Below are 27,222 nucleotides of genomic sequence, written 5' to 3' on the forward strand. Positions count from 1 at the left end.
ATTGCAGCAGTGACAAACTGTTCAGCTTCTTCTGATCAGATTTCCTGCTAAATAATTAAACTACTACACAAAATGATCTTCATATTCATTTACATTACTCTAAACTCTGGTCTGGTTTCAGGTAATCTCATCTAAAGAAACTTCAACTGAATTCTGTTCAGAGATTTGCTTGTTTATTTCACATTTCATCATGTTCAGTTTGATTTTGTCTGATGGATCTGGGATCTTTTTTTAAACAGGTTCATCTCTCAGTGACCAAGTCCACCAGACTCCAGCTGAAATTTACAGCAAACAAAGAGAAAGAGCCAAAATCAGCTGCTCACACAGTAATCAGAACTATAACCGAATCCTCTGGTACAAGCAAACAAACGGACAACTGCAGCTCCTGGGATACATGAATGTAAACACTGGTCTCCCTGAAAAAGGAGTGGATGTGATGATAGAAGGGAGTGCAATTAAAGACAAAACCTGCACTTTAACAACTGAAGAACTCAGCGTGAACAGCAGTGCAGTTTACTTCTGTGCTGCTAGTTACACAGTGCTACAGATCACTGCTCCTCAGTACAAAAACCTCCTCATATCTGTATTACAGCTCACAGCCTCGCACATGTTCTCTCAGGAGGCGGTGGTAGATCTTTAATCAGACCTCTATTCTGAGCCAATAACTTTAAAACAAGAAGGAGGATGCACAATGACTCCACCCACCTCATACCTTCATGTTGATTTGCTGATAGAGGGGTTGAGAATATTTTCTGCTGATACACTGAAGAAGACACAATCATTTAAACAAAAGATTTTGATCTTATAATATAAACACACACTCATGAACACAACATGATCATTTTTTTCCTAAGTATTTCTTTTAGCACCATTCTGGTTTCAGGTAATGTCGTCAAAATTATTTAAAACGTGGACTTTATTTTCAAGTTTTCAACTAAATCTGTTCATACATACGCTGGTGTGCAGCCAGTCTCTGATACTGCTGATATGTTACTGATTTTTTAATGTTTCATGTCGTGCTATTTATGCTCATGTTGTATTTTGTCGGATGTCTTTTCCAACAGGTTCATCTCTCAGTGACCAAGTCCACCAGACTCCAGCTGAAATTTTCAACAAACCAGGAGAAAGAGCCAGAATCAGCTGCTCACACAGTATTCAGAACTATGACCGAATCCTCTGGTACAAGCAAACAAATGGACAGCTGCAGTTCCTGGGATACATGATAGGAAGCATTGGAAGGACAGAGACTGGAGTGAATGTGACGATGGAAGGGGGTGCAGATAAAGACAAAACCTGCACTTTAACAACTGAAGAGCTCAGCGTGAACAGCAGTGCAGTTTACTTCTGTGCTGCTAGTTACACAGTGCTACAGATCACTGCTCCTCAGTACAAAAACCTTCAACACACATTTTTTTCACCTCCATATAAAACAGCTGACAGCCTCTTACACCTGTGTTCTTTCTCAGCGCTCAGATCTTTATACTGATGTGGTGTGGAAGATGCACAGTGACACCACCCACCTAATGACTTGGGAGGGTTTACTCAAAATGAAGCTTGGGAATACTCAGCATGTGTTTTCTTCATTGCAGCAGTGACAAACTGTTCAGCTTCTTCTGATCAGATTTCCTGCTAAATAATTAAACTACTACACAAAATGATCTTCATATTCATTTACATTACTCTAAACTCTGGTCTGGTTTCAGGTAATCTCATCTAAAGAAACTTCAACTGAATTCTGTTCAGAGATTTGCTTGTTTATTTCACATTTCATCATGTTCAGTTTGATTTTGTCTGATGGATCTGGGATCTTTTTTTAAACAGGTTCCTCTCTCAGTGACCAGGTCCACCAGACTCCAGCTGAAATTTACAGCAAACCAGGAGAAAGAGCCAAAATCAGCTGCTCACACAGTAATCAGAACTATAACCGAATCCTCTGGTACAAGCAAACAAACGGACAACTGCAGCTCCTGGGATACATGAATGTAAACACTGGTCTCCCTGAAAAAGGAGTGAATGTGATGATAGAAGGGAGTGCATTTAAAGACAAAACCTGCACTTTAACAACTGAAGAACTCAGCGTGAACAGCAGTGCAGTTTACTTCTGTGCTGCTAGTTACACAGTGCTACACATCACTGCTCCTCAGTACAAAAACCTCCTCACATTTTTCATATCTGTATCACAGCTCACAGAGTCTTGCACCTGGAATAAGCCCGTCTACCCAAAGTTGGTCTTTGGTGTGATTAAAGTCAGAGTATGATGGGAGGTCCTTTCTGGGGAGCAATGCCTTCAACGTCCCACCTCCCAAAAAACAATCAGACATTCAGTACGTCTCTGTGACTGCACCTCATTTTGAGAGGTTCACTATGATGACTCAAGTTCTCATCACAGTTGTAGTCTTGTCTCTCTGGCTTCAAGGTACAAAAACTAACCATGTAATGATGTCAGTTATGTGTAGGTTTAAAAATTACTTATTAGAATTAACTATCAAAATGGAAAAACATAATGGACACCTACTAAACTAATATTTTATTGTTATCAGAGGACTTCAGTAAAATATTTTATTGTTTGTCTCTTTCACATGTCTGCATGTAATATATAAAGCAAAAATGAGGCAAATTCTATTTAATTTTTTGAATTTTTTTCACACAGTTCATTGTCAGGATGTGATTCAACACCCTGAAATCAGCTGGAGCTATTTGAAGAAAACTGCAGAGATGAACTGCAGCCACACCAAAGATATGACCCATAGCCAGATGTACTGGTACAGGCAGCGTCCAGGAGAGACCATGACCCTCATTGTCTACACAGCTGTAGGGGTACAGCCGGACTATGGACGGGCCCCTGAAACCAAATACTCAGCTAAGAAAGAGAAGGCAGAGAGCGGCGCTCTTACTGTCAATGACTTGCAGCCTGAGGACAGCGGTGTGTATTTTTGTGCCGTCAGCAAACACAGTGATGCAAAAAAGCAGAGCAGCTGAACAAAAACCTTGTAGGAAGCAAACTGAAACTTTTATATCCTTCCAGTAGGTGGAGCTGGAGCTCAAGGGAATCTCCTCAGCTTCACACATGATAATATATGATGTAACTGCTGTAGATTTGAGGAGGATGAAGAGTCTGCAGTAAACAGAGCCACTCTCAGACAGGAGGTCAACATGCCAACGTTATTTTTTCTCTCTTGGCTCATTGGTAATCACATTAACCTTTCAGGATTAACACTTTATCTATCGTTTCTACACAGATCATTCATGTTCTTTCTTTCTAGGTGTTTGTCTGAGTGTTCAAGTCCACCAAACTCCTCCAGCTCTCCTCAGAAGACCTGGGGACAAAGTCCAGCTCGTCTGCAGTCATGAAAAGACAGACTACTACCTCATGTACTGGTACCAGAAATCCCCTGGAGACCGAGCTCTGAAACGTATCGGACATGTGTACCACAGCAGCATAGAACATGAGGAGTCCTTCAAAGAACATTTTAAAATCACTGGAGATATGAGTGGAAGCACAGCAAAGAATGGCTCTCTGTTGATACTTGACCTGAAGGCACCTGAACACAGTGCAGTGTACTACTGTGCAGCTAGCTATGCACACTGACTGCAGATCGCTTCACTACTGTGCAGCTAGCTATGCACACTGACTGCAGATCGCTTCTCCTTCATACAAAAACTCTAATCGTTTTAATTTAGACCCTGAACAAGCCCCTCCCAGCAGCTGCTCTTGATTTGATGCCATTATCTCAGCCAGTCATTTTACAATGAGGCTGTTTCATCTTCACGACCCTTTCCTTTCCTGTTTAAACCTCAGTCAGCTCATGAGAGGCATCAGTTGGATCTCCATCACTCACGGTGACAGTCAGGTTGACCTCATCTCAGATCCCAGCTCTGAAACACCTAAAACTCTGTGGTGCATAGTTTGGACATGTTTTCTAAACATTTTTGAGTCAACATGATCTGTTTGCTCTTTTTCTGTTTCCTGTCAGGTAATAACTTTTTATGATGAGCTCCTTTAAATGTGGGGATGGATTCATTTTAAATTTATCACAGTATGTTCTTTATTTCCTGTCTTTGTCTAGGTGCTTGTCTGGGTGTGGAGGTCCGTCAGTCTGCCTCTGATCTCGTCACTAAACCTGGTGACAAAGTGCAGATTTTCTGCACCCATGATAAAACTGACTACAGGGTGATGCTGTGGTACCAGCAGTCACCTGGAGACACAGCTATGAAACTCATTGGATATTTGAATTATAAAGCTGTCACAATGGAAACGCTGTATGAAGCAGATTTTAATATCACTGGAGATTTGAGTGTTAATACGGCAAAGAACGGTTCTCTAATCACCAAAGTTACACGACCTGAGCAGGCAGTTTACTACTGTGCAGCTAGTAGAGCACAGTGGAAAAAATCCCCACTGAAGGCAACAAAAACTTACAATTCTTTATCATCAGTGGTTTTGAATCAGACGGCTCTCAGACACCTGCCATTGTGGTTGTGTATTCATTTGATGAGACAGTTTCAGTCTATTTCAACTAGACAAGTTATTGAAATACAGTTTATATAGCCAGGAAATAAATATTTAATAGTATCAGTTAGATGAAAACGAAAAAATAAGTGATGCACTGCTGTGTCCTTCACATACTGACAAACCATTTTTCTCCTCTCTGCCACCAGGGGACGCAAAGACACATTCTCATATCTTCTCTAAGCGCAGTGAGATCATCCTTGGGCGGCGTCAAAGATTATGAAATCCTGTATTTTATAGACTCATGTAAGGACAGTGCTAATAAACCATAATCTACTAAACACGTGTGCAGATATTCTGTTGATCTGTCACATTGTTTATTTTGTGGCCTACCACAGGATCTATTTTTTCACTGCAGTGTGTAGATTCAAACACGTCATGCTATGAGTGGAGAACTCCTCCCAGCAAGCTGCATGCGCCTGCATCTTTGCCAACTAATGGACAGTGACGGTGTGTCTTCATCACTTCCCTTTCCTCTTTAGAGCTCAGTCATCTCAGTTTGAACTGATCCACAAAATATCTCAACACTTAATCGGATGTTTGAAGTGTGACAAAGACAGAATGATCCTTCTTCTAGTTTTTTCTTGCCTTTCAGGTAAACACCATAAAAACAGATTAATTCCTCTGAATGTGAAAATATTTGAATTTTAATTTACTGTTCGTCACAATGTAAATCATTCCTCTTTTTTCTCTACTCAGGCGCATGTCTGGGTGTGGAGGTCCGTCAGTCTGCCTCTGATCTCATCACTAAACCTGGTGACAAAGTGCAGATTTTCTGCACCCATGATAAAACTGACTACAGGATGATGCTCTGGTACCAGCAGTCACCTGGAGACACAGCTATGAAACTCATTGGATATTTGTACTTTAAAACGGTCACAATGGAAAATCTCTACGAGAAACAGTTTAACATCTCTGGAGATCTGGGTGGGAATACAGCAAAGAATGGATCACTTGTGCTCCAGACATCTGGATTTGAGCACAGTGCAGTGTACTACTGTGCAGCTAGCGAAGCACAGTGACTGTTGTTTCTTTCTCCTTCGTACAAAAACTTCTCAAACTGTTATCAACAATTATGGCTTTGAATTGGAACAGGCCCCTCCCAGCCAGCTGCCATCAGTGCCAGCCCATATCCAGGAATAGTGTATTTAAACACTTCCTTTCCTTTTCAAACCTCAGTCAGCTCAGTAGACTGTCAGTTTATTTATGTTTCTGATGATGAGAGACAGATGTCAGATGCCATCAACTTAAATCTTAAAGACAGTTTGGTGTGTTACTGAGGACTTTTAAGTAACTGTTTTATATTGAGGAAGTAAAAATGTTTGTTTTTCTCTATTTCTGTTGTTTTGCAGGTAAACAGATTCCTTAAATCCAATCAGCTCCTTTGAATGTGTAAACTGTTTCAGGTTATGTATGAATGTCTTTTTCATTTCCTGTCTTTGTCTAGGTGCTTGTCTGGGTGTGGAGGTCCGTCAGTCTCCCTCTGATCTCATCACTAAACCTGGTGACAAAGTGCAGATTTTCTGCACCCATGATAAAACTGACTATAGGATGATGCTCTGGTACCAGCAGTCACCTGGAGATACAGCTATGAAACTCATTGGATATTTGTATCATAAAGCTGTCACAATGGAAACGCTGTATGAAGCAGATTTTAATATCACTGGAGATTTGAGTGGGAGTACAGCAAAGAACGGCTCACTTATACTCAAACGTGTAGAACACAGTGCAGTTTACTACTGTGCAGCCAGAGAAGCACGCTGACAAAAAAACCCTCCAAACTTGACAAAAACTCTCCAACATATTTTATCGTGGTTTTGAACGAGACATGGAATAAACTGCTCACACACACACACACCTGCTTCTGTGGTTGTATTTGTCATATCATCTTCAGTAAACACAGCGGTGCTTTATTCTAATTCAACCAGATAAAACAGCACAAGACTAAAATATAATGAAATGTGTCAAAGGCAAAAGATGAAGGGAAGAGAGCGTATGTAGATATCAGTTTGATATGAGACTACATGAAGCCACTCCTCCTTTCTACACCTACTTAAATGTGACAGAAAGCAGCAGAGAGCCTGTCATCACTCAACTCACACTGCATTTCATCTCTGACTTTACAGTAACCCAGTGCTCCATGTCAGTGCTCTGCATGATGATTAGACTCCTCTTTTGTCATTTCCTTACAGGTAACAGGTGCTGCATTCTGGAGTAAGATGTACAGTAATACTGACCTTCACATCTAAAATCAATAATCTGTGTGACTCTGCTTACAGCAGGTTTTTCTCTGGGAGTTCAGGTCCATCAGTCTCCCTCTGCTGTCATCAGAAAGGCTGATGGTGAAGTACAGCTTTTCTGCACACATGGACAAAGTGACTACAGAGTGATGCTGTGGTACCAGCAGCCACCTGGAGACACAGCTCTGAAACTTGTTGGATATGGATATGGAGAGTTCAGAAATGACAGCGTGGAAGAGCCGTTTAAAAAACACTTCAGACTGACTGGAGATCTGGGTGGACACAAAACAAAAAATGGTGCACTTTCCATAACCAATCTAAAAGCACCTGAACACACTGCAACGTATTTCTGTGCAGCCAGGGAGCCACAGTACTTTGAACATCCATCTGCAGTCGACAAAAACCTCTTCCCCTCCCTCCTCTGAAAGTGGGTTTGTGATGCCCTATGTGGCATCCTCTGAGTGTGTCCCTTCCTCCTCCTCTTCTGGGTGTACTTTCTCTGTCTGCAGGTGTTTTCCATTACGTTACTTTACATTAGAGTATTTATGCCACTGCAGCCCGGTGCTCACTCTCTTCTCTGATCGCTCTCCGGCTCTGCCCTGTTCTGAGTTCCCCTTTGGTTTGGTTTAGCTTGATGCTTTAGGTTGTCCTTTGTTTGTTTCACAATATCAACTATCTTCTCACTCATGCACACCCTACACCACTGATACCACTGCTTCTTCACACTCCATAACTTCAAATCCTTTATGATCGTTTGGTCTAATTTGGTTTAATTTGATTTAAATGATCCAATGAAAAGTTGTGTTTTGACAGATTTGTTGCGTTCATGTTAACAGCTTGTCACTAAAGAGAACTTTACACTCAACAGCAGCAACAATTCACAGGAACAAAACTTCAATCAAAATTATCATTCCACTTTTGTGGATCAAACTTTTTTTTGTGATATGGCTTCATCTGAATTTTAATTTGTAGACTCTATAGTACTGGTTTCCAACCCAGTGGTCCTTTCTTGATATTAAGGTATGTAAGAAAGATTTAAAACAAGAAAGAAGAAAAGAAAATCAAAAAGTTATTGCGGGGTAATGTTACCAGTGATCTAGAGGAATATCACTCAATAAAAGTAAAGTTTAACAGTTTCCAGCTGAAAGGCCATGGAGATGCTCAATTCCACAAATGCACAGATTAATTTACCTTTTGATTATGTCAATCAAAGTGACAAAAAGAGTGACTTTGAAATTCTGTATGATGACGATAAGATATAAAAGCCTCAAACTGAAACAAAAACCTAAACAGTTACTGTCAAAGGTTCATCCTCCTCCTAAACAGGCTGAATGAATGAAGGTTTCTCGACATCACTTCCTGCCCCTCCTGATCCACAAAACGCAGCAGAGACTGTAGCTGCTTCTTCACATTCAACATGACGCCTTCTCATCTCATCGTGTCTATCATTACTCTGTTCTGGATTGAAGGTATTGCACATGTGTAATCAAATCAAATTGTTTAATGAAGTTAATAACTTCATACAGTAGAGGTGAGGACTGTTTAACGCTGTGATCTCTTTACAGGAGTTTACCTCAGTAAAGAAAAAGAAAAAGTAATTCAGACTCCAACTCAACTGTTGATGAAACCAAATAGTGAAGTCAACCTGACCCTCACACATGAGATCCCGAGCTATGACACTATCCTCTGGTATCAGCGCTCACCAGGAAACACTTCCCTGAAGCTGATTGGCTACGTTTATTACACAACTACCACAGTTGAGTCACAATTTCAAAGCCACTTTAAAGTGAGCGGAGATGGAGAGAAAATAGCTTATCTTCACATCCTGAACCTGAGACACCCTGAAGACAGTGGAGAATATTTTGGAGCAGCAAGTATGCACAGTAATAAAGACAGGGACTCTCTCGTACAAAAACCTCCATAATGAACCAGCAGAGAACAGCACAGCAACAGGAAACCACTGAAACACCAAACACAGCATCAAAACTCTGACAGTCTTCATTATTACTGTGGGTTCATTCAAACGTTTTTGGCTCCTTTTACTGTGTACATTAAAAAACTAAATCCTGAGACCTATCAGGTCGCTATCACCGTTCAGCTCTCTACACAGTCATGATAATGTTTGAACTTGTTTCAGCATATTCTCTCAGGTGACTGACAACCGTGTGATCGTCTCTGTATGAATCAGGATAAAAACACTGAACAGCAGAGAGCAGTGAAAACACACAGATGAAAACATCTGTAAACTCCTCCCTCCTCATTATAAATGTGTTTAGGCTTTCGTCTTCCGCAGTTAAGATTAGAGACAGCACAGAGAACATTATGAGTACATGAGCATATGAAACTAATGTTTAAAATGTTTGTCTTTTTGTTCTTTTCTCTGTCTTTACTCACAGGTAAGAGTCACCATATATGTGTAATTTCTCCTGACACGAACAGAAATTTCTGTTTATCTTCAGTTTTTTTCATATTTTGTCTTCTAGACTTTGTGTTATCATCGGTCGTGATCCAACAGTCTGTAAATCCTCTGATAAAACATGAAGGAGAAGAAGCCCGTCTTGACTGTTACCATGGTGACAACGACTATCCCTACATGTTTTGGTACCAGCACAAGTCATTAGCAGGCCAAAGGGCCATGGAGCTTATCGGAAAGCTTCATTATGAAAACTCGAACCTTGAGGAGAACTTTGACGCACGTTTCAACATAACGGGCCACTCAAAGCGCCGAGCTCAGCTGGTTATCTCCAACATAAAGCTAACAGACAGTGCAGAGTACTTCTGTGCAGCGAGTAAGCACAGTGCTTCAATTCCTCTGGCTCCTTTAACAAAAAGCTGGTGGCTCACAGCATCAAACATGCACCTGCATCAAAACTTTTATACTTGAGAGCTAAAAGTCTGTCTTCACACAGTTTCTGTCTGTGCTCTGAGAGGATAAACGCCGGTATAAAATACAGACTGGACACAGATACACCTGAAGACTGCAAACACAGCTCCTCCCATTAATGTATGTCTTCTGTTTAACGTGGCAGAGATTCTGATGTCATTTCCTCCATTCAGAACTCGAGTGTTGGCTCATTGTGTTTTCATTCATTTTGTTTCTCCTTAAATCAAAATGATCCCAGCCTTCATCACCGTCACTGTCTTAATGCTTTGGGCTGCAGGTAAAGTTAATATCTACACATACATTTGCATTATTTCATGCTCTCAGCAGACATTTGATTTCACTGTTTTAAAATCATTTCAAAAATGTAACCTTGAACTGATTTCTGGATGTTTTCTGTGTTTCAGGTTCTCAGGCTGTGCTCATCACTCAGTGGCCCCACTACATCGTCACGGCACCGAGTGTCTTGGCAGAAATGCACTGCTACCAGAATGACACTGATTACCAATATATGTACTGGTACAGGCAGAGAGGGAAAAGTCTCCAGTTAATAGTGACTATAGTAGGAGCTACATCCAGCTTTGAAGAAGGATTCAAATCTGGTTTTCAGGCAGTGACATCGAAGGAGAAGCAGTGGTCTCTGACAGTACCGAGCGTTCAGAGTGAACACGAGGCTGTTTATCTGTGTGCTGCCAGTCTACACAGTGATGTGGCAGACCTCAGGTCTGTGACAAAAACATACAGCGAGGAGGCTGGTTATTGTTCTGACACCTGACTCATATTAATAACAGTCAAATAAAGGAAGGAACTAAACTAAAGGAGAAGATGATATCAGAGACTTTTACTACACATTTTTAATTTATTAACAGACGTAAGAAAATAAAAAATAAAATCAACACGTTTGTGCAAGCACCTGCAGTGGTTCAAATTATTGTCCTGAAGAGATTCAACCAATAGGTGGAGGCACAGCACGTGGCATGAATTCACTGACAGACACAGTGCCCTCCCTCATTACATTCAGCATTATTTTTCCCAGGGCAAAACTTTTCCCTCACTTAGTCTTTGACAATGTCTTCACCTAAGCACACATTTGGTTTTCTCTGCATCTGGTTTTCATGTAAGATCTCAATTGTCACCCTGGATTACATAAAACGATTCATTAATTGTTTGAAATGCTCTGAAATCATTGTATAGATCATCTGTATTGTCTTCTTGTCTGTTCAATCTATCTGTTGTCAGTTTCATCTATATCTGCTTCCTCCACAGGTCAGGTGAGCGCTGTTACATTTCAGCAATCTCCTCCACAGATCGTGAAGGAGAGCAGTGAGGTCAATATTGACTGCAGTCATGATGACAGCAGCCTTCTACTAATGCTCTGGTATCAGCAAACAAAGGACAGTCTGTCTATGACCCTCATTGGATATGGGTATCAAAGCTCCCCAAACTATGAGGGTCAATTTGAAAAAGAGTTCAAGCTGACAAGAGAAAGCACAACGAGAGGAACGCTGATTATTCTCAGAGCAAACCTGTCGCACTCTGCTGTGTATTTCTGCGCTGCTAGTACACAGTGATGTGGTTTAATGCCACCCCCTCACTAAAAACCCTCATCTCTGAATGAGATGTGTGCACTTGCATAAGAGGCAGTGTGCATCACTGGTGAAGGCTGTGTTTCACCTGCAACAGCACAAACTTGAAAAATGTTGACAGTTCTAACAGCATTTCTTCTCATCTTGCTTCCATGTAATGAACTTAACTAACTGTTTACTGTTTTTAATTCATACAGTAGTTATATGAATGTGTGTTCATCGTGACTTCTGTCTAAACTAAAATCTGTATTTTTTTTTCCACAGGTCAAGTTAAGAGTGTGACGTTTCAGCAGTCTCCTCCAAAAATAGCCAGCCAAACAACCAGAGTAGAAATTAAATGCAGTCATGATGGCAGCAACTTCTATACAATTATCTGGTACCAGCAAAAAGAGAGCGGGCTGAAGGATTTTATTGGATACCGTTACGTGAATAATGACCCCGTCTATGAGAAGCAGTTTGAACATGGGTTTGAAATCACAAGAAAAGACACACTAACAGGAGCTCTGATCATTCAGAGTGTGAATCTATCAGACTCTGCTGTGTATTTCTGTGCTGCGAGTACACAGTGATGTGGTTTAATGTTCCCCCCTCACAAAAAACCCTGTTCATTTTTTTCTCTGTTGTTTTCGTGCTAAAGATCCTGAGAGGCAGGCTGGTAGAACTATGCTCATTACAATTACTGGCCAAATATACTGACGCATACCAGGAAACTGACTCTAGTTCTCAGTAGTTCAGGACACACATAGAAAGCAGATACAAACACTAAGCCAAACAAAGATGCAACTATTGTATATAGGCAAGAGCTGCACTACAAACTATAAACCGTATACAGGTTAGATTGTTAGTCATGCACTGTACCTGCAGGATTGTTGGACAAGCAGTGCAAGAGTGTAAACAACGTATGGATAATATGATAATCTGTATAGAGATGAGATTATAAATATATTACTGTAAGAGCATGCATACTGTCTGATGAGAGGCAAGTATGACAGTGAAAGGCTATTATGCATATTTTGCTTGGTGTGTGTTAATGAGTTCATGTATAGAACAGTCACAGTATTTACTATTGCAGTGTTATTTTACAGGAATTGTTTAGAAATAAGACAAACAATTAAAGTGTCAGTAAGTGTAATGACATGTGTGAATCATCCCTGGGGCACATAAGACAGCAGCTGTTGGTGACCAATCAACACGTCAACAGTCTAAAACAACCAATAATCCAAACCTGAAACAAAAATGAAAACAATCTATCTTAGCGTCACTCTACATTGGAGACAGAAATCGTGTTTCATATGCTCGAAGGTCTATGTTCCAGTTATGTCATCATGTGATCATGTGACCTCATGGTTTGTGTGAAACGTCTTAGTACAGGCTGCTTCATTCAGCTGGAAGTTGACTCATCGCTGACATGCTGGTCACAGTCGTTCATCTGTCACTTCTTTTACACACAGGTGGGTTATTGTATGATCTTAATGGATGGATATTTACACATCATATATTTGTGTGAACATGAATTTGCAGTTCTCTGCGCTGAGGTATGACACAATGAAATCTTTTATGTGCTGCAGGTCTCACTGTAGTGCTTCAGTCTGGAGATCAAATGTCTGACCCAGGAGGCACAGTGGTGTTGGAGTGCAGTGTGGCTCCAGGGTTCAGCATGAGCAGCTTCACCATGCTCTGGTACCGACAAAACCACTACAGAGCTCCAATAGAGTTCCTCATCAAGGAGCATGAACAAACTGCGGGGCACTTCAAGGCGTCCATCGAAGCATCCAAAAACAAATTCTCTCTTCAGATTACTGAGCTCTCTGTCAATGACAGCAGCACCTACTACTGTGCTGCCAGGCACAGTGCTGAACACAGACCAGACAGCCATACAAATAACATGCCTGTCTGTCACAGACTGCACACAGGCAGGAAGGAGCTGTGGCTTGTTTGGTTTTTATACTGAAGTGGAACAGTAAAGAAACTCTATCAGACACACTGGGCCAATACTGGACCTTAGTTTATTAGTATTTGGTCCACCACTATAATAACAGAGGCTGAGTTAATACTGTACACTACACAACTCATGCATAATTCATGCCTAACTAATGCATGAGTCAGCATTACCTCCTCATTCAAAAACTATGATCTATCTAACTGTCTCTCTTTTGGAACCAGATTTTGTCAAACTTATAAATGCTGCATTGCTCTGACGGCTGATCCCACTGATGTGAGGTGAGGTTTTCTTCAGTGGGGCAGGTCAAGGAAGTTTTCCTCGATATTAAACAGAGCAGACAAACATGGAAAAAACAAGGCACTCTGCCTTTAGATGATGAGGCCTAGTACAAACCCCATCGGGGGGATTAAATCATAGCATGGGTCCCGTACAAAGGTCACAGAGATATGAATCTAACAATAACAAAATTTTCCATCTCTAGTACAACCCAATCTGCTTTCATCCATCCACGCAATGTTCACAACACGTCCAAGAGATCAGGGGGCAAGGAGACCACGCCCACATAAGAGAGAGCAAGTGTACAGTTTAATATCATTGGCTGAGATTGTAACATGTTATCTTCTGTTATGACAAATATTTGCAGCTGCTCTTAGAAGGGATAGAGCATGGAGAGCTAGAGTTTTGTTTCTGGAATACACACCTGAAAAACCCGTGCTGGGGTTGTATTTATTTGTACTGCTCTGTCTCTCCTTTCACAAACCAAAAGAAACATCTTTATTGCACTATTTTGCAGCACAGACTAGAAACTAGTATATGAAATACACCAAGTCAGAACACAACTGGGAGAGTGTCATAGTCTACGAACGCCATCGGGACAGCGCTCTGAGGTTTGACCAGTCTGATTGTCGGATTATCTGTTATTATTATCTATTACTGCGCATATAGCAAAGCACAATGAGACAGAAAGTCTCATCAGCTGAAAAACAAACCAGGAAGAGAAGCAGAGGAGGAGGGATGGACGAGGAGGGTAACCGCTTCATAATAAAAGATAAAACTTGTTAATAAAGCATGACAGTAAGTTTAATTAGTCATACAAGAATTGCCACTCCACAGTTCAGTGATGTTCCTGCAACAGAACAAAGCTGATTCGGTTTATAGATCCCATACAACATTATTACCATGTACAGTTTCATCTGTGTAACTCTGCACTTTCTTATATCATTTGATTTTAGGAGCAGCCTGTCCACATCGGTATATCAAGTTTAAGAGTTTGGCATACGCTGGCCTCTACAGGGTATTAAACCGATCTGTTAAGATGCAAAGTGGTTACCAATGATGTCAGAGCATCTGCTATTAGTAATAAATTAATTAATATTAAATGGGTCATGTAAAACAATTACAGACTGATGTCACAGCATTGAAGCTATGTTACTGTGACTGTCCTTAGATTATTTATATATTTAATAGACACAAAAGAAAACAAATTTAAAAATACATTTTAAAGATATTTTTTTCAGCAACACTGAAATGTTTATTGAAACTTCAGTTGAAGTTAGAAGATACTTTGTCCAAAGATGTCATGCCATTGTGTCTTCAACTCATCAATCTAGTGATCCAGTTTTACCCAGTGAAATGGCGTACGATGAAGCATAAAAGATTTATTTACCTGTGGTGATGGAAGCTCTGAGGTAAGAGAATTATCTAGTGTAATATGAGCTTTATTATTACAAAATGAATGGAAGACATGTTTACCTAATGACGCATGACAGCAGTGTTGCTGAATAGTGTGATAGCCTTATACTCATCCTCCAATTACTGATGTGGTCATTAATAAATGTCAAAACCTAAAAAACTTCTGCACATTATGATATATTGTTTTTGTCTTGATCTAAAGGTGAAGGTTATTTTCTTTCCACCGTCTAGTTCCAAACTGTCAGCCTGCTGTTCAGTGCTGTCAGATTTTGTGTTTATTAGCAACTTTTCAATGCAAACTTCAGGAAAAGCTTCTGCTGGTAGAAACAAAGAGCACAAAAACAAAACAAGCTAAAAGACGTTACAATGTCTAATAGAACTGAAGTGAATATTATCTTTGTGTTCTTCATGACGGATGATGTTACACAGTCACTGAAAGTACTGAATGTTACTGAGTGACAAACCATAAATAGCTATGACACAAAAGGTGAGTAAAAATGAATAAATGAAGGAATAACAGTAACGAGGAATTGAATTTATATAAACACAAACCAGCTAGCTGCCACATGCATCACGTTTCAATACGATGTACTGTACAGTATGATTTGGACTGCTGAGCAAGAGAAGCAGTTTGTGGACATCACTCTGGGCTTGTGATGGGATGAACTCTCCTTTAAAGTCTTCTAAGAAGCAGTCACAGTGCTCTTGAGCAAAACCTTTAACATGCAGTTGCTGTTCAGGGGCCACTAGGTGACTGAGGCTGTACTGAGAAACTCCTTCAGATCTTATGTGACTGCTCAGTGAAGTAGCTGCTCAGCCTGGAGACAGAGTTGTTTGTGAATGTAGATGAGACTGATTATTTTTACTCTTAACTGTAAGATCAGTGTCGAAATGAAGCTGCTTTTGGTTGCAGTTCTCCTCTTCATCAGTAAGAACATTTACATTTAGCTGAAATAAAAATCTATTATTTTTTTCTTTACACATTTCTTCATTGAAGTTGTTAATGTCATTTTTCTTATTTTCCAGATTCCTCTGTTGGTGTGAAAATTGACCAGCCTTCATTTGTATTCAGCCGTGAAGGAGACACTGCTGTGACTTTGCAGTGTGAACAAGATGATCAACAATATTACTACATGTACTGGTACAGAAGACAGAGCAGCAGTATGGAAATGCAGCTCGTAACATATTCTCTCGGGAAGGATACGTCGACCATTGAAGCTCCTTTCAACAGTTCCAAGTTCACCATGTCCCGGCCTACACTGCTGAAATCCTCTCTGCAGATACAGCGTGTTGAAGCTGCAGACTCAGCTGTGTATTACTGCGCGTCTAGTAGAGCACAATGATTCAGAAAGCCTCATCAGCTGAACAACAACCCCAAGAACAAACCAGGAGGAGACGATAAGGAGGAAGGGATGGATGAGGGTTAATATGTTCAACTCTAAGGTCGTCTCAACAGGATTTTGTTGGTATGACAATAAACTAACATCACTGTGACATAAAATGTGTGTGTATGTGTAGTTTTAATGAGCCATTAATTTATTCAAAGGTACAAAACTGCTCCACCACAAGTCTTAATGTTTCTGCAGTGACACCACAGAGCTGATCAGTTCAGATAAGTCAGCAGGTGTTAACATGCTAAATGTTACTTGCACATTCAGAATTATTATCCTACAGTTTCTCTAATCTGTGTCACTCTGAGCTTCAGTCTCTGCTGTTTTATTTTACTATAATTCTGTGTGCAGACTGATAAAAATGAAAGTTTAAGAGTTTATCATACACTGACCTCTGCAGGGTTCATGTGAGATTACACTTATCTAAATGAGTAACATCAAAGAGGAGCCAGTGAAATATTAAACCTTTCAGCATAAGACCTCTTGGACTCCTGTGTATTTTCCACTGACTGAACCACCAATGATAATACAACATAAAGGAACATAAAATGTTTAGTTTCATGTCTGGGCTTATAGACCAACCACTTAGTTAAATACTCATTACTGATGAATTAATTCAAATGTCACATATCATAGTATTTATAGCCTAAGCTTTGCAGGGGTGTAATGTAACAAAGTACATTTACTCATGTAATTTTTAGGTATTTTATTAAACAGTTTGTGTTGAGCTGCTTTATAGTTCTACTTTACTACATTTCAGAGGGAATTATTGTACTTTATATTGTATTTTACTTTTTATTAAGTTTGAAGTCTTTGATATTTATTTGGCAGCTTTATTAAACAGTTCACTTTGCAGATTCAGCTTATTTATACTAGATATAATCAACAAATAAATGATGATACTTTAGACTGAGTTTAGAAGGTAGGTAAAATGATCTTCACCTTTACCAGCTAAAACACTAAAGTGATGCGGCACAGCTGCAATTATGAACCATTAATTTATTATATATGATTCTGAAATAGGCCTTTCTGCATCAAGAGGACATTTAGTTTTGAAAGTTTTAAACTTTAAGTTAGCTTTGGTCCTAATACTTTTTGAATGTAGAACTTCTGTCTGTTGTACGTTAAGATCGGTGAGAGATTCCTTCAGTGTGGATCATTTACAGAGGTTTTCCATATCTGGATTTTTGTAATTGAATGAAATAAATGAAACTGTAATTGAATGAAAGAAAACATTTCCAAATAAAATCTGAAGTGGGTTGGAATAAAGAACCTATGTTCAAAATATTTGATGAAATATTCAAAGACGTCAAGTCTGCAGCCTCTCTGTCTTCTGATAATGTTGACTAATAGATGCTGTCGTTGCTTAAACTATTAAATTAAATTATTAATTTAATGAATAAACCCATATGGAAGGAAGTTTCCTTATGATGTTAAGAGCTGGTGATACTGTTGATTAATAACAAAATATTGATAACATGACACAGTCTCTTCATATATCAGTTATGAAATGATAATAAATTATTTCATTGTAACATAAATCTGTGTCATTCCAGTTATTATGTCATAATATAAGTTTAATGTGATCATTTCTCAGTTATTATGTCATAATATAAGTTTAATGTGATCATTTCTTGTTAAGGAATAACTTAACTGAACTGCTTAAGGATCACCTGCAGACTGTCACTGAATGTTACTCAGTGAATGTGTCTCCTCAGTTCACGGATCACTGGGTGGATAAAGAGGTGTGACCAGCAGAGATGTCACTTCCTCTGAGGAGTGACAAACCAACACAAACAAAAGACCAGCTTCCCTTTTCCTTCCCTCCGTTCTTGCATCTTTTCTTAGCTGTCACAGAAATAGCAGCAGTCAGGTTGGAGCGCGTTCAGCCGCCAGTCAGCCCGACCTGTACAGCTGCTCTCACCGACAGACAGAGATGGAGGCTGAGATATGGAGAAGCTGGGTGGGGGAAGGAGAGAGGGGAGAGGGAAAGAAGCTCTAGGTTTTTGTATGACGGCTTTTCAACGTGGGGACAGGGGGGCACGGTGATACAATCCCATAAAGCCGCTGTACAAAAACCTCCTCCCATTAACTCTCATTGTGTAGACTGCTACATGCTGCCTGAGACACTTTGTAGAGCAGAAAAATCAAAAATCTGAAGGTGTGTAGGATCACAGGACACTTTGCTGTTGGAAAGTCAATTTATATGCAGAAAATTTGCTGGAAATTTGCTGTTGGAAAGTCAATTTATATGCAGAAAATTTGCTGGAAAAAAGTTTTTTAAATGACTTCCAGTTCATATGTGGAACATTGGGATGCCTCTAATAATCTTGACAAAAACAACTCAACTTTGGACATTATGAAACTCATCCAGCACGTTTGAACCTTCTTCATCCTCTGGATTATTAGACTGTGTCTCAACATGCTGATTCTGAAAAGTTTTGTGACTTTTTGGTAGAGGACACATTCAGTGTGACACTGGATCTGAAGCTTACTTTGGAAAAGGAACAAAACTCACTGTTTTGGGTAAGTCGGAGCTTTTAAACTTCAGATCACTGCAACACACTTAAAATGCTTCCACTGATGGGACGAAAGTGACAGAAAACAAAGTCATAAAAAAGTTGAAATATTGAGCTGAAGTGAAAACACTGTGACCTTCAATGATCCTGCTTACTTTGGCCAAGGAACCAAACTGACTGTTTTAGGTAAATGTTTCAGTTTATTACTTCATTTTCAGTGATGTCACACTGCTTTAGAGTCTTTGGAACGTTTTACATAATGTTTCTGTTTATACAAAGATAATTCTGCTAGAGAAAGACAGAAGAGTTTCATGCTCAGTATTTCTGCACTGTGACAATGCAAACGAAGCTTACTTTGGAAAAGGAACCAAACTCACTGTTTTTGGTAAGTCGGAGATTTAAAACTTCAGTTCAGTGAAACAAACTTAAATTACTTTCATTGATGGGCTAAAAGGGACAGAAAACTCTGTTATGAAAAAGATGAAATATTGAGCTGAGGTGAAAACACTGTGACCGACTATCAGCCTGCCTACTTTGGACAAGGAACCAAACTGACTGTATTAGGTAAATATTTCAGTTTATTTCTTCATTTTCAGTGATGTCACACTGCTGTAGAGTCTGTGTATAAACACAAGCATTAGTTAAAACCGTACAAAGATAATTCTGGAAGAGAAAGACACGAGAGTTTTATGCTCAGTATTTCTGCACTGTGACAATGCTGAAGCTTACTTTGGAAAAGGAACCAAACTCACTGTTTTGGGTAAGTCAGCAATGAAAATGAAATTGAATAAATGTAATAGGCTTTGTAAATGAATCAGTGCATTAAAATCATAAAGTACTTAGGTTGTTATACTTCAGGTTGAGCTCAGGGCTTTTTGACTTGAAGCTTAAGCGCTGTGCAAATTTCGAAGCCTATTTCGGCCAGGGAACAAAACTGACTGTTCTCGGTAAGTAAGATGTCGAATGTTCTTCTAATTAACTCACCTGTACAGAATGTTCAAATACAACAAGTTAAAGCAGGCCTGTTGTCAAGCAAAAATGTTCATGTTGCAACCAGATTAAAACCAGTGCAGCAACTGTTGGTGTTGGATTAAGAGAATAAAATGTAAATACTATAAAAACCTAAAGAAGCTAAATCTAAAGAGGCAAAGTAAGAGCAGCATCTTGGGGGATTTTGAGCACTGATCAAGTGCACTGTGACACTGGTGGTGGTGAAGCTTACTTTGGTGGAGGAACAAAGTTAACTGTTTTAGGTAAGAAACATGCTATTGTACATACAGTGTATGATAAAGTCAGTGGTAACAAACCAGAACAAATGTAAAAACATTGCAATTGGAGAAGTACTTTAACAACTTTACTGTATTCAAATCATTTAATGCTGAAGTTCAGCTCAGAGCTTTTTGTTCTCGAGCTTAAACACTGTGTCAGTACGAAGCCTATTTCGGCCAGGGAACAAAACTGACTGTTCTTGGTGAGTAAAACAAACTTTTTGTCACATAATTCCACCTGTAATGGAGGTAAAACATAAAAGAGTCTCAGGTTGGGTAAGAGCAGCATCTTGGGCTGTTTTAAGCACTGATCGAGTGCACTGTGCCTCGAGTGGTTATGAAGCTTTCTTCGGTGGAGGAACAAAGTTAACTGTTTTAGGTAAGAAATCAAAACAATGAAATATTGCAACAGGCGTGTTTCTGTAAGAATCTTACTGTAGTAAAGTCTAGTTTAGCTTTAGTTCAGACCAGTTCTTAAAGCTGGTTGAAAGCTTTAAAACTGTCAGTGGGCTGTTTTGAGCACTGATCAAGTGCACTGTGACTCTGGTGGTGGTGCAGAGGCTTACTTTGGTGGAGGAACAAAGTTAACTGTTGTAGGTAAGAAGTCATTTTAAAGTTCATTAAATATTGTTCAGGTTTGACTTGAAGATGTTTTTGGAACTGTAAAGTTACTCTGAAGCTCAAACGACTGCTTCACACCAAAGTTTTACCCAATACTACATAAAATAATCATAATATAACCACATAAAAACATGAGCAGACTTTTAAATGGTAAGAATAAGTTGTGGACGATTTGACTGTTTGAAAACTACAAGTTAAAATCTCTCCGTGTGAAGGAGTGACAAAGTTCGAATAATCTTAAAGTGGCACAGATAAAGAGAGGCAGTAGGAAGAGTTTTTGTAACAGTTGAAAGTCTCTGTGCTCCTACAACGAGGCTTATTTTGGAGCTGGAACTAAACTCACTGTTTTAGGTAAGAAAACCTGCAGCAGAAAAAATCTCTTACACTAATATAACTTATTTGCAATTTAGCAGTAAGTAACTGTGCAGCATTCAACTTTTATTCATTTATTAAACAATGTTTTTGATGCTAGAGTTAATTGTTAAAAAGTGAAAGTTTGTACTAAAGAAAACACAGTGTTGTCTAAGTTCTTCTGTAAAAGTACTGCAGCAATAAAACATTTGGCTCTACGCCCAGATTATTACTCTCACAGCGACTTCTTATCAGCTCTGTGAAACACTGTGAGCTCACAGTCAGAAGCTTACTTTGGAGCTGGAACTAAACTCACCGTATTAGGTAAGACAATAACATACAAACAAACTAATATGTTCAGTAAGATAAAATGGCAAACTAGTTTGTAACTACGAGGTTAGAGTTGAGGGCTGTTTTTAATCGCATGCTCTTAAATTGATCAAAAGTCAGAAGTTTAATCATGTTCAAAACTAATTTGATTCAGTATGAATGTGTTTTATTTCTACATTTGTGTGCATAAAGGTTTGTAGTTTATCTGGAAAAATAGCACAAAGACAGTTTACACCTTTCAGTGCTGAAAGCTTCAACAGTTTTTCTCTAGCCTTGTATCAGTGTGAACAACTACGACCCTGCTTACTTTGGCAGTGGAACCAGACTGACAGTGTTGGGTAAGAAAATAATACCTGCTAAATTAGTTCTGAGTGATTAATATGTTCAATGACTTATTAAATAATTGATATGTATATGTTTGTAATAGGTAAACCTAAAAATATCCACAATATATTTCTATATTAGCACTAGTCAAGAAGTCAAAGGAAAAAATTCTAAAGCGTACAGCAGGTGAGATAAATGGTGATCATGATTGTACTGTATGTGTACTGGTTAGTGGAAACCCTCACAAATAAAGAAAGATAGATGTGATGAGCCACTGCAGAAGATTTTTACATGCGAGTCAGCAGTGTGCTATGGAAACTATCCTGCTTATTTTGGAGAGGGAACCAGGCTAACAGTTCTTGGTAAGATCACTGGAATAACATAAAAACTAAATCTGCATGTTAGTTTAAGGATGAGTACAAAAGCTCTTGATGAGCATGTTGTTTTTCTTGATATTAGACTTTAAACTGTTCGTGTCTCACCGTGGATCTTTTTGATAATGCAGCTTTAATTCATTTAATTTCTGTCCTTTGTCTTTGCAGACCCAGACCAAAAACTCAATCCACCACAGGTGAAAGTGTTAAAACCTTCGGTAAAGGAGTGTCGGAACAAAAAGAAGACCTTAGTTTGTGTGGCCAGTAAATTCTACCCAGACCATGTCAGTGTATACTGGAAGATCAATGGAGATAATCACACTGATGGTGTAGTGACAGATAACAATGCCCTGAAGAAAGATGATGGTAGTTACACAATCACCAGCAGGCTGAGGGTCGCTGCTGAAGATTGGTATACACCTGACAAATTATTCACATGCATTGTCAGCTTCTACGATGGGAAGGAAACTAAGGATTATTCAGATACAATTTATGGTGATGAAGGTATGTTGATGTAGAACTCAGAAATGACATAAACCTGATCTTTTTGCTTTTAGAAGTTTGAGTAAATGACCATCTGTTCTTGTTCTTGTTCTTGTCCAATCCATCCATTAGCTCCAGCTGCAGGACGTGACATAACAAGAGGTAAATGTTGTTTTGTGGTTCTGTTTCCTCAATGAATCACTTCTAAAAATACAGTCTAAACATACACTTATGGTAGTATTCATAATCGTATGAAGCAGAGCAGCTGCAGATATAAACTGTCTCCACAAAGTGCACTGGACGTTTCCTGTTTGAATCCTTCATCTGAATGTTTCGACTTTCTGCAGAGCGATATTTGAGGCTCACAAACGCTGCCAAGCTCTCCTACGGTGTTTTCATCGCCAAGAGCTGCATCTACGGAGCCTTTGTAGCGTTTCTGGTGTGGAAGCTTCAGGTTTGTTTCACACAATTTAGCCTGTGACCGCTCTCTGCTGTTTTCTGACATCAAAACATAAAACAGTGTGTCCTTTCTGTCTGTTGCAGGGTTCAACTGGAAAGCAGAGCAACTGAGAGCTGAGCCGAACAAATGAAATGTAGGAGATCAATAGTGTTTATGTAAATACAGAAAACATTGAACTATATCCATAACTTTGTATGTTGCAACATATTTGCATTCATTATTCAATTAGATGATAAAACAGTTCTATGTATATTCGTGTTATAATCTTAAAGCTACTTTGGCATCACATTTATACCTTTAGTAACAATTCTGTTTGTGGTTGTGAATCGCTTATTTGCTTAATTTTCTCTCAATAAAAACTTTTCAGAGAATCAATCATGTGCTTTCATTTCTCTAGAAATGTTTTAAAGAGACCAGAAGAGGGCATGGATTAATCTTCATATCAGACACTGTTCATATCATAATCTGATGGTTTAGACATTCATTACATTTGTAGGTTTCTCTAAATTGTTTCCAACACTGATTACATGAATGCAGTAACTCCTGCGTTCTATTTCTCGCCTACATACAGAATGCTGAAACATCTCAACTTGAAAAAACTTCAACCTTCATTTGGGTCTTAACAAGTTTTTCCAATGAGCAGACTGAGAGGTGACTCAAGTTTTTCAGTGACGTGAGTGATAAATTAAATTCCATCGACTAATCTCTGTTTATTATTTTTAAAGAACTCATTTGACCTCATTCGACTTTAAGTCATGTCTAGTTTTTCCCCTTTGCACAAATGAAAGAAGTTTATGACTTCTCTTTAAAATAAAGAAATTCTTCCTTCGGTTCAAACACTGTCAGTAGGAAAGTAAATGTAAGAGTGTGAATCTACCACACAACAACAGGAAATCAACGTTCTCATCTGTGTACAGAAGAAGGTCAAAGCTGTTGTTGGTGATGGAGACACACCGGGGCTTGAAACCCTGCAGAGGAGTAGAGAGCGACAGCAGAGGACAGGATGTGGTCACAGAGCAGCCTGCAGATCGAGCTCTGTGCTGAGAAATGACAAAGACGCAAACTTCCACTTTACCACAACCTCCGGCTCACACCTGCATCTCTGCAGCAAGCCGCCCACACTGCACATCTCTGAGCAAACAGCTGGGAAAACTTCCATTTCTGTGTCAACTGAAGCTACACTATGAACACAAATATGTCATATTACATACAGTCACACATACAGCTGTTTACTGTGACCTGGTGCAGAAATTTGCATTTGAATGTTTTTGTGCTGCAGTGCAAAAAATGAAACTGTTGCCGTCACAGACTAAAGATAATTACCAACAGTAATAACACTAAACATTCAAGTTTTTTATTGTATTTACCTTTATAAATTATCTTTACGTGCATCACTCCACACAAGACGACAATATTTAAAGCATAAAATAGCCACTTACTAAAAGCTTCAAACTTAAATTAGGGAAAAACAAAACAACATTCAATTTTCTATATTTTCTGACAAACATGTTGCTCTTTCACAAGTCAGATAAACAGGAAACGATGCCAGTGAGATCACAACAGAAGCACGGTGTGTCACATCTGTGGCTCAATAATTATATCTCCTCCTGCAGACCCTGAGCTTTACAAGGTGATGTTTTCTCTCAGTCTAGAGTAAGATCAAATACTATCGCCTTATGAGGTCATTAGAAATTAGTTATAAACTAACAAACAATCTGAGATATACTAAATTCTCCCTAAAAACATTTTCTTCCTGAATATTTGTATTAGACACAAACTAGATCAACTAAACCAGAAGAGTCCAGAATGAAAACTTAACTGAGACTTGCTGCATCGACAGTATTCAGTAACAGTACAGAGCTATCATGTCGAAAGGATTAACAGTCACAGTCATTTTCAGATTTACAGAGTTACAGATTTACAGAGGAGTAACGGCCTCTTCACTGTGAAGTAACAAAGTGAAGAGGAAATTTTCAGATTCAATCTTCTGTTTGTTTTTTAAACTGTTTAAAATATATATATAGAAGAAAAACAAAAGTGCTACATATAAAATATAAATAATTATACTTATAACATATATTTTTTTAAAGTAATCTATAACACAATCTCTGTATCTGTGACATCTTCAGCTGATATGAGCATTATTAGCAGCTGTTCCCAAGACATCAACCTCCTACTGAAAAGAGAAAACATGCTTTTCATCATTTAGATGATTACTGACCACACCAGGCTGAAGGGTCTCACTTGAACAGAGATATTCACCTCTCTGCATTGAAACTTTGATGAAATAGCAACAAGAAACAGATCCGGGAGATTTCAAAGACTATTTTTCAGCGGTAGGTTCATAAACTTCATTCAGCTGCTTCAAACTGAACTGCTTTTTCTTTGAATATAGTTGCTGGACATTTCATGTGTCATGTTGAGCGACCCCTTGTGGTGGAGAAGGAAACATCAAGTCAAAACAAACTGTTTTTAGTTTTAGATATCCAATTATTATATACAGCTAAATGATGATTAATTAAAATTTAAAACAAATAAGCTCCTTCTATGACAAGGAGTAACAAGTACAACCCCTAATTAATGTAATATTAATTAGAATAACAATGTGGGAGAGAGAAAGACAGTGTCTGATGTTAGCTTTACTATTAGCAGACTTTACAATCCATCCACACACACACACACACACACACACACACACAGTACATGAGCAGTGCAAAACAATACATTTAAACCTAAAGAGACTCCAGGAGTCTACAACAGTTACGGCCATCTACTGGAGACTTTGTTCAATTATGTCCACAGAACTTGCTGCAAGTAGAAAAGCCTCCTAATGGACACCAAGTAGCAACCTCCTTGGCCGTGACGTGAGGCCAATGCCAAAGTGCTAAAAACTGTAATGGCTACAGGACATTTCACTATCCATATGTCCCCATGTTCAAATGTCCAACTTCACAGCAGAAATAAACATGTTTACCGCCTGGTACAAAAAACAGTTTTGGTCTCTGTAGCTAATTTCACCTGATACTTGATAAAGACATCAAACATCCAACACACCACAAGGCGGAATGGTTGAATGGATGAAAAGGAAAAGAACTGTGACAGCACACCTCAACTGTTACTATGAATGGAGCTCAGCTGAAGTGTAGGGACACTGAGAGCGGAGTCTGTTATGAGTGTTAGCATGTCGATGCGTATGTACCAGACTGGTGTTAACATGCTCTCATTCACCATGTTAGCATGCCTTCATGTAATACATGTGGAGATAATCATGTGTTTAGCACGATGGCAAAGATGTGACTGAAACTCACCTTGGACTCTCTCTGCTCCAGCTGCTGCTGGGTTGAGGCTGTACAGGTGGAGACAGCAGAGTCTTCAGACTTCAGCTGGATGACTATCAAGGTGACATCTGCTGGACAATCCTGGAACACAGTAACCAAAGCACAAACCTGTGAACCATGATTTCAAGAACGATGCCTTTGAATCAGTCAGACAGGAGCAGAACAGGAACTTGGTATCACTTCATAAGACTTAAGAATAATCACTGCATCAGGTCAGCAGCTGTAAATATAAATAAGGAAAACCAGCAGGTCATTTTCAGACATTGAGTGACCCAATTGGATGCAATTAAATTTAGAGCTAGCTCGACAAGTTTCACAATCATGTGACACTCCCACACCTCAAGTTACATCAGTCTTTGTTTTTGTAAATTACTGTGAAATACAAAATGACCTTTCATGGTCAAACTTTACTCGGTGAAAGTATCAACTGCAATTTTCATACCAGCAGGGGGCAACATACTTCAACAAATGACATGGAACATCTGACAGTATCAACACAGCTGCTGTTTCTTGCTAATAACGTTAGCTGTGTTGTAGGTAACTGTCACAACGCTCATTGTATTGTACCACTGACAGGACGTGAACAGAAAGCTGATAGAAGAACGTCACATCGTCTCTAACAAGATGTTAATGCTCTTCATAGTTTTCTTCTTTCATCCACCATGGATTAAGGGTGAAAAATATTCCAAACATAATAAGTCATTAAGAGTGTAAGACTTTAGTGTCTAAGATATTTTGGTTTTCTCCTCACAGGTGCCTCAAACACCAGCAAAGTCCTCCAGACGCCTGATTTCATCATTAAGAGAACTGGTGACCCTGTTGCCAGTGGGATCAACTGTTCACACAACATAGCAATGTATGATGTTATTCTCTGGTACAAACAAGACAGACAAGGAGCTCTGAAGCTTCTGG

General features: G+C 39.1%; 1 protein-coding gene, 1 long non-coding RNA gene and 1 gene segment (V, D, J or C); all 3 read left to right on the top strand.

Moving 5' to 3' along the window:
* Positions 1-765: 765 nt before the first annotated feature.
* LOC113744549 (uncharacterized) lies at positions 766-2,110 on the top strand. The gene is made up of 3 exons (XR_003461628.1): positions 766-883; positions 1,065-1,703; positions 1,822-2,110. It is a non-coding gene; the product is annotated as an uncharacterized LOC113744549 (long non-coding RNA).
* A 226-nt stretch (positions 2,111-2,336) lies between these two features.
* Positions 2,337-3,046, top strand: LOC109142864 (T cell receptor beta variable 6-1-like). The segment is given in 2 exon segments: positions 2,337-2,416; positions 2,651-3,046. Coding segments are annotated over 2 exon segments (381 nt in total).
* Positions 3,047-12,601: 9,555 nt separating this feature from the next.
* Positions 12,602-23,347, top strand: LOC104935350 (T-cell receptor beta-1 chain C region). Its single transcript, XM_027274567.1, has 7 exons — positions 12,602-12,668; positions 12,786-13,062; positions 21,614-21,669; positions 22,198-22,533; positions 22,645-22,674; positions 22,860-22,966; positions 23,056-23,347. Exons 1-7 carry the CDS (start codon positions 12,626-12,628, stop codon positions 23,080-23,082), a joined length of 876 nt encoding a protein of 291 aa, XP_027130368.1. The 5' UTR covers positions 12,602-12,625; the 3' UTR covers positions 23,083-23,347.
* The last annotated feature ends 3,875 nt before the right edge of the window (positions 23,348-27,222 follow it).

Source organism: Larimichthys crocea, chromosome XXIV, assembly GCF_000972845.2.
Source record: "Larimichthys crocea isolate SSNF chromosome XXIV, L_crocea_2.0, whole genome shotgun sequence".
Lineage (NCBI taxonomy): Eukaryota > Metazoa > Chordata > Actinopteri > Sciaenidae > Larimichthys > Larimichthys crocea.